The sequence below is a fragment of the Merops nubicus genome, unplaced genomic scaffold, assembly GCF_000691845.1.
Source record: "Merops nubicus isolate BGI_N331 unplaced genomic scaffold, ASM69184v1 scaffold1492, whole genome shotgun sequence".
Lineage (NCBI taxonomy): Eukaryota > Metazoa > Chordata > Aves > Coraciiformes > Meropidae > Merops > Merops nubicus.
Window position 1 is genome coordinate 22,906 of NW_008595380.1, and position 8,588 is coordinate 31,493.

At 44.1% G+C, this 8,588-nt stretch overlaps 1 protein-coding gene across 1 annotated transcript in view; it reads right to left on the reverse strand.

The window, feature by feature from the left end:
* Window positions 1-8,534, reverse strand: part of DNASE2B (deoxyribonuclease II beta) — a 9,130-nt gene extending 596 nt beyond the window's left edge. Inside the window, exons 1-5 of the mRNA XM_008936005.1 lie at window positions 8,422-8,534; window positions 4,576-4,753; window positions 3,187-3,268; window positions 1,999-2,160; window positions 335-532 (exon numbers count right to left, since the gene is read on the reverse strand). Coding sequence (XP_008934253.1) covers window positions 335-532; window positions 1,999-2,160; window positions 3,187-3,268; window positions 4,576-4,753; window positions 8,422-8,534 — 733 coding nt within the window. The remainder of the gene's footprint in view (window positions 1-334; window positions 533-1,998; window positions 2,161-3,186; window positions 3,269-4,575; window positions 4,754-8,421) is intronic.
* Window positions 8,535-8,588: the final 54 nt, after the last annotated feature.

An 8,588-nucleotide genomic window follows, 5' to 3' on the forward strand; every position in this document is an offset into this window, starting at 1 on the left:
GGAAAAAAAAATAAATTCAAGCCTTCTTTGTAACAAAAGAAAGCAGATGATCAAGACCCATTTTTCTTTGTTGTTATTGTTGAATAACAGGAAAGAAATTTTCTGAAAATCCCATTGTCAAACACCTTAAGTCATCTGAAGGACCAGACAGCTTTTTGCGTTGATGGGCTGAGAGAGTATTATGATGGGACACCATTCCTTGCCCTCAATGCATTTCTTTCTGAAGCTGAACTTCTTTTTCTGCTCAAGAGAAAATACTAATTGTCAAAGAATATATTAAGTGCTTCTTTCTTGCTTGCAAATGCGTAATAGGTAGAGCAACAGGTTCTCTTACCATCTATGAACAAGTGTGACTTTGCAAAGTGGAGAAAAGTTTCCCCATTAGCTGACTGGAGCTTGGAGAGGTGGCGCAAGGGGACTGAGGGCAGCCTGGAGCCTGCACAGAGCTTCTGCAGATTTGAGAGATCAGCTTGGAAGATGTTAGGGATGGAACAGCTGTAGATTCCTGGATTATAACTCAGCATCTGTTGGTCTGAGAAAAACCCAAAGAATTGAACAGAACTGCAGAATTAAAATGGCTTAAAGTGAGACAATCAAGAGAGTAAAGGTCTGTCATGGAAAGGAAACCTAAAGCTTTAATCTTCACAGCCTATCTCCTGGAGGAGTTCAAAGTATCTAAATTCAGCAGCCAAACCCATGTTTGCTGCTGTGCCTTCCAACTGGCCCTACAGCACAGACACAGGCTGGGACAGTACGCTCAGCTTTTCCACTTGCACCTCATTGTTTTTAGTAGAACTGTCGCCCGGTGGTCTTGGTCCACTGTCACTTCCACCCCTGCTCACCTTCAATCTTCTAAGCAGTCACAGTGCTCATGTAAATCCAAGCCTGCCCATACTAACAAGAGTAGTTTCCAGTCAGTTACAGTTGCCAATCCAAATTCAAATGGAAGAGCTGCCAAAGGGTCTAGTTTGGGTTTAGGGAGAACAGAGCTTGACTTTCAGTGTCTGGATTGAATTTGCAGAAGAAATTTACTTTCCTGTACAGTGCACAGCTCAACTGCAGAAGTCCTTGCCATGGATATTGCAAAGAGCAAGGGAACAAGTGGCTTATTAGATGAGTTCATGGAAGACCATCCCATCAGGAACTTTCCAGTCTTTCTGGCTCAGGAAATCCCTGAATCACAGATTACCAGAAGCTGGGAGGCCGCAGAGGAAAAGCATTAGTGTATGTGTCTCATTCTCTTGTCCTCTTTCCCTAGACACATGTGTAGATTTGCTTCCACAAAAAGGAACCTGGTTTAGACAGCTCTGGGGTGTGCCCACCCTGGCCATTTCCACAGCATATGCATTTCATTAATATAAGTTGAGGTTTGTAACTGAGAAAAGAATGAAAAACATTGTGAAAAGTGTTAAGGAACATGCCAGTATGACTTCTTGTAGTGACTTTTGATAGTCCCTTTTCCGGATTTCAGTACCAGTTATCACTGTCAGATTATCCTGAATCTCACAGGTATAGATTTTGGGGTATTTCATTTTTAGTATTGGTATTTTATGTGGTAAAAAGTACCTGGGAAAATTCTAAGTGATATTACTGATGAGTCAAGGATACTACTTCAGCTCAAGCCTTACATTTTTAGAACTGCAGACAACTGCAGCTGAACGAGCTATTATTGTTTAAAATGATTAATCATCCTACTTTATATTTCCAAAGCATTTCATAAGCATGGACTGTTTACCCTCAATATGCACTCATGACTATTATTATCCCAATAGTCCCCACGGGGAGATGGAGATAGAGTTGAAGAGTGGATTTCCCACATTCACACAGGAAACAGCTGGGTAAATGTAACTGAAGCCAAGAACACTGTTTCTAGGCCCACTTGGTTTCCCAATCTGACAAAGGACAAGAACAAGCAATTTTTGATGCAGAGTCTCAAGGAAAGCAGTCAGAGAAGTGTGATGAAGCAAAGGGTTTTTTTCTGGGAGAAGCTTTTCATACCTATTTCTGTGAACTGGTCATATTTGAAGGTTATACAGATGGCCGTCTGACCGTAGGATTCCCCAGTAGCTGGATATCCATAACCATCCTCAGGGATGGGAGGGAACAGGGGCACGCTGTGAATCACCCAGAAGCCTTGTGATTTGTCCAAGAGCAGAAATCCTGTCCAAAAGAAGTTGTTGCATATGAATCAAGGAGGAAAAAACCTTGCGATGGTAGAGCTACATCCTACTTTGGACTTGCTGATGCAGACACCACACTTCAATGTGTGTCTGCAGTAAACTGGCTCTAGAGTAGATGAATGAATTATAAGAGACACTAAATTTGCATTAAAATTGCACTAATTCTCCCCTGCCTAGCCTAACTCAAACCATCACCATGTTTCATTTGAAAAAACCATCTTTTCGAAACCTTTCCCTGCTCCGATTTCGTCTTCAAAAAGTCTGATGATTTAATGGCTGTGATGCTCTCTCCACTGCTCATTTTCTTTCTCTTTATATATTCACTGTGTAAGGTGAAACAGCTTCTGTCAACACCGTGTCTTCTTCCCCACAGCAAATTCTCCTCCCCAGAGGAGCAGCCGAGAGCCGGGATACGCCTCCCCCCGCCGCAGGGTGCTGCGGGGAGGAGCACGGCTCCGGAGCCCTCCCCGCTGTGCAGCCTGGAAATACAGCCCTGCAAAACGTGCTCCCCCCCAGAGCCAGGCTGGGCAAACCCCATCTGCTTCCTCAAGGGAACATTCAGACCTCCACCGAAGTTCATGCTTATATAAAGTCTTGCTTTGCTTTAACTGCGTACTTTAGTGCTTCCATGATCTTAGCAGCAGTTTCTTGCCCCAGAGAGAGAGAGTTTGGAGGGTTTTAAGGTGCCTTTCCCTTCACACCTTGCACTGCTGTTGCCACTATGCTCAGGATGATGTCATCATAGTTGAAAGGAGCTATAGGAGTTTCAGCTTTTGAAAACAAAGGGTCCATAAGCACTAAGAGTTCTTCAACACAGCACAGGCACAGCAAAACCAAAACAGAAGCTGGAGCATATGTAAATATACAACAATCCACACATCATGCAAATCATTCTCTAGTTTTGCTTTAAGCAGGAATTTCAGATATGCAGATAGGCAAGCAGACAAGTAGATGTTATCCACAACTTCAGAAAGGAGACAATAGTAGCTTGGGACTCTCTCCATACCTTTGGTATGTCCTCTTTTCCACCCATCAGAGTATGATTCAGGGACCTCATCGTTGTACATCGCATATGCAATGCTGTTATTCTGCAAGAAAGCACGTTTCTGAAACATGGCATTCAGTAAAAGGAAAGCATTTAAGGAAACATCTGTTGGGAACAGAAGAAAGAATTCAGGACTTCTCTGCAGGAACACCACAAGCCTAATCCTTCTCCCAGGTTAGCTGACACAATCTCTGCAGAAGTTACAGTAAAATAAACCTGAAGGTTCAGCATAAGGGTCCCAATTAATATAAAGTTGAAGTTCTCTCAATCATTTCAGTAGCCCTTCCTCAAGAGGCTGAATACATTTACTAATACAGTCTACATGGGTTTAGTGGGCACTTGCTTACAGAGCAGTTCCTCCCCTTTTTTTTTGGTTGTGCCTCTCTCTAGTATAGCAACCAGATCTGATGAAAATATTTGCTAAGGAAAAAATAGTGGCCCCATGACACAGAAACACATGACTAGTGTTCTTATGGAGAAGCAATTAACACCTTTTTTTTTTCAAAAATATTTGCATATGGACTCACCTTATTCCCCCTAAATAAAGAACTTCAAAGGATTTGGGACATGCTTCCTTTCCTGATGTACTCTGAGTCTGTGAACTGTTTACTACAATTACAGCAATACCTGGAATAGTACATCTGACCGATAGCCGATATTTGACTGACTCCTGGGAATCTCTTCTACGTAGAAATCAATGACACCCTACCACTAACATTCAGCTGAAAAGCAAAGACACACCCAGACTCCCAAGAATACTGTGTAGATGGTAAAAATAAATAACTATAGGCAGATCTTGTGGTATTTTATAATCACTTCACAGAAATATAAATGAGGTGTTTGACTGTGGGGGGAAAAAAAAAAGGCCTAACAAGCAGCTTATTACTGCTGAAGCAGTTGAAGTGATTTCAGGGGGAAGAGCAAAACCCAGACTTGATTCGAGACGGAGAAGAAAACACATGCACATGGGAAGGCTCAGGACAAATATCTGTACTAGTGACCACTGGCCCTGCTCTGAGTTTACAGCCAGTTTGCAGCTTCAGATACTGCCCAGCATGAACTGCAGAGAAGCCAAAGGGACTATGTACCAACATTCGTAGTTTTGATGGGCAATACTGTCGGCACGTGAAAGGCTTGGCTAGAAATTAGAAGTTTGAGGATAATTTCTAATTGCAATTAAAACTTCAGATAATCCATCCAGCTGTCAAGATGTTCCCCTTGAGGTGTTTTAGCAGATCTAGTCGGTCAGGTCTGGCCATACCTCTACATGCTTATTCTGCCTGGTTTCATTTCATTTGCATGTAATATCAAGTAAGTGTCCTAACAAAATGAAAATGAAACGTCACTTGCCTCGGGTTCGTACATCTCGTAGAGCTGCTGCAGTGTTTGTCCCAGAGCACCCTGTGTCACGTTGACGAGGTATTTACCGAGCTGCCACTGCGGAGCCAGGGCATCCATGTACATGTATTCCAGCCCCAGCAGGGGAACCTCTGCTTTGGCATGCTTCGGCAACTTGTAAAGAGCAAACCTGCAACAATGAAGAGCAATTGGTTTTTTATACCCATCCTGTTTGAATGTGCAAATCAGCATCTCCTTCCCCCTGAAGGATTTAAGAGAATGGTGACTCTGGTGATGCCTATGCTGGAGGGGGGCCAGTGCCAGCAGTCTGCAATGTGGACATCTCTCAGCCTTGACAAGCTGACCCAGTGCAGGAGCCAGCGGCAGTTTGGCAGTACAGTATCTGCTGCAAACAAACTTGTTCTGCTTCTCAGCAAGCAGGGGAGGCTGATTCGGCACCGAACCCCTGTTGCCGTGGTCAGACCACTGCTGGTACCTCAAAAGAAATTGAGGTAGCCTGGTTTGGATTCCTGTTTAGCTGCCAAATCCCTTTGCTCCTAGTTCTGGTAGAGAACCTCAGGTCCCAAACTCAGTCTGACATTCTCATGGCCAAACTGGACACCTCTTACCAATACATTACTATATCATGTAAATATAACTTCATATGAAATAGATAAGATTATATATTACAATTATAAAAACTCATAACATTATATTTATACATATTAAACCTACAAAATAACATAAAGTCATGTGATAATGTTGTTCCAAACCTGCTTTTCATAACAGACTTGCACTCTGCTGAACTGTTGCAGACTGGATATTTGCAAACCATCAGCCAGAAACATAAATCTTTTCAAAATTGTGGAATACTCAATATTGTCGGTAAATGACTCCCTGAAAACAGGTTTTCCCGGTGCACAAGTCCATGGGATTAATTGCAATATAATTAATTGAGCCGCTTTTTTGGAGTGCTGTACTTGAGTAATTTATTTATGTCAATAATAAGAACTGAGTGGTATTATTTTCAGTCCTATACTATTTACCAAAAATGCAGCCTGACTGCGCTTAACCCTTCAAGAGTACCAGGAGGAGTAAGACTTGCCCAGCTGATTTAGTCTCAGGTTGGTCAAAAAAGGCATCTTCAAAAGCAGGTAAGAAGTGGCAGGGAACCACTTTGCTAGTGAAACTAATCCACGGGAAATGTACTTGTACAGGCAGAAGAGAACCCCACACTGGTAATCCTGGTAATCCATTTGCTGATTGACTGAGACATGTTGCTTAAATATCTCAAGAGAAATTGTTGCTGATGGCAGATCACAGAGCAGAGAAGAAAGTCATCTATATAGCGAAGCTGGGGGGAGCTGTCCATGCACAAGGAGTTGGAACAGTTCCTTTTTTTGAAATGGAATAGCAGTAGTTACAGCAGAATGAGCTGATCCGGGAATCAGTATATGAAGCCTTTCCAAAGTGCTTTGAAATGTATTGTAAGATCGATGCTCTCGGGCTGTTCAGAGTCTTGCACCTGACAAACCCAGGTTAGCAGGTGTGCTCACGGGAATGCCGGTAGTTGAGCTATCAGTACATTGCTTGCCAGTTCCCAGTGGATACATGTTTTGGCTCTTTCCAGAAAGCCAGATGAATGTATTAGCAATTAAAGTTGTAAAAAAAGTCTTCACTGCACAGGAAGTTTCTCAAGAGCTTAGGCATTTGTGAAAGTCGTTTTCCTGAGAACCAAGGAAAAACAAATCCGCTTATACCCGATTAGCATTGTCACATTGTTTGCTTGTGACTGAACACTAACTTACTACAAATAAGTACACCTTTACTTCATAATCACATCTTTACTTCTTCTCCCCACCCCCTACCCTAAACACGTGCATCTGTGGCTTCAGTCCTTGACCCAACACTTCTCAGAATGCAGAGTTTTGGCTTTTATTTGTGTGAAAAGCTTCTCAAAGAATACAACGAGTTTGGATGAATAAAGGAAAGACTGTGCCCTCTTTAAAGAGATGATCCTATGGCCATTTGCTCTGGTATCCCCTGAGCAAGGTGCAGGGAAGATGGCAGAGTGAGCTCCTGAGAGGAATAAAACCATGGGGCAGACATTAGCTAGCCCAGACACTGCGTGTGGGTAGGAACTGCAGGCATGGCTGGGGAATGCAGATGGGATCTGCTCAGATAAGGCAAGTGATTCTTCCAGTTCAGTGACAAACGAAAGGGTGCATTAATACTGAGTAATTATGGAATACTGCAGGAGGAAACCACTAAATAGTAGGAACTTGGATAAAGCTCTTGCTAATAGTATAAAACCTGCAGTGCTTTCTTTGAAAGAGCATCAACATATTTTGGTCAAGCATTTTTCAGCAGTTTCACTTCTGCTTCTCCTATCAGCTTCATAGCAACCAAATCCAGAATCAGCAGAAGCTACTTCTTGTCAATAAACTAGGATGACCCCTGCAGATAGGCAAACTTCTCTTTCATTTGATCATGGCACTTTGTAAAGGAAATCCTCCCTGTCCTCCCTGCTGAATTTGTCAGATGGGCACATGGGTTTGACTGTGTAGACCCCTCCTGGTTCCCATCTGGAACAGGTCCCACATCACTGGTATTCACACAGAGGCACAGGTTAATACTCCTAGCCACAGCTTTGAAAGAATTTCTCAGAGAATTAATTTTTTTTTTTTGTCTGTTTGTTTATTTGCTTGTGTTTTGGTTTGTTGGGTTTTTTTTGCTTTAGCACAAACAGACTCATTCTGCAAGTTTGGAGAGAAATTAAATTTCTCGTACCTTTAAATTGTTGGGCAGTTGCACCAACTAAGGGTCTGATTCCTGAAGAAAACACATGATCCAGAAGTGCCTCGGCCAGGGCGACAAGTCACAAGGATATGCCAGACTGTCATGACTTTGATGCTCACTAATACAGAGCAGAGGCAGGTTTGCTCCTGCTTGAGGAGCCTGCCGGTGGTGTGCGGAGCTCCTGCCTTCCCTGCAGTCAGCTCGAAGCGCAAGGGAAGGATGTACGAGAACCACACCTACTTCTTTATCACCTACATCCAAAATAATCATTGATCCATAAGAAACAAACTTTTCTTTTGAAATGGGTTGATATCCAAGTTTGGGAAGCTTCCACTTTTTTTTTTAAGAGCCCTCGTTTCACTTTTTAAACCTGGGCTGGATATTACTTAATTACACTGCGTCTTTTCATCTTCAAAGCACATTAATCCAATTAATCATTTAATACCCAAACTCGGGCTCGCTGCTGGCAGCGGGATGGTGGCGACAGCAGGAAACAGCCTCCGCTCCTCAGTCCGAAGGTGCATTCCCACACTGCCGCCCATGCCCCTCACCCCTCCCCCGCAGCAACGGGCCGAGGCCCAGCCCCCCCACCCCTCCCCGCAGCAACGGCCCGAGCCCCGCCACGCTGCGGCTCGGGTTCCAGCGGTGAGGCCAAGGACGACACACAGGCGTTTTCACCGCTCAGCTCGGCTCCCTCAGCCAGAGGAGGTTCCTGGCCCAGGCCGGGTGCCCCCGGGGCTGCCGCCGGCGAGCGCAGCCTTGGCACCCGAACACAGGTTACGCTCCCTTTGATGAGGAGCCATGAACGCTGTGTAAAGTGGTGATTATTCTGCAGGTACTCATGAGGCGGTAGGGTGGTTGGATGAGTGAAATGAAGTCATATTTCAATAACTTGTCCTGGGTTTTCCAAATGCAAAATTCAGCTACTACTCACAAGCAAGCAGGATTAAAACAGTGATTGCTAGGCATTTCTTCTCAGTGATCCACCTACTTCACATAGTTTGATCTCCAGTGCTTTTTACTGACCCAGCATTTCTCCCCTGCATGGTATTTACTTACCAGTCAACTGTCTCCCCGTCTTCATTCCTGCAGGAAATCTCAGCTGCCCGCAGGGGTGCGGAGGAGAGAAGCAACAGCAAGGCGGGGTGACACCAGGCAGATCCCGCGGGCATTTCGGTTTCTCTCCGCGGAGGGCGAGCACGGAGTGGGCTCTAAAAGGAGAAGTT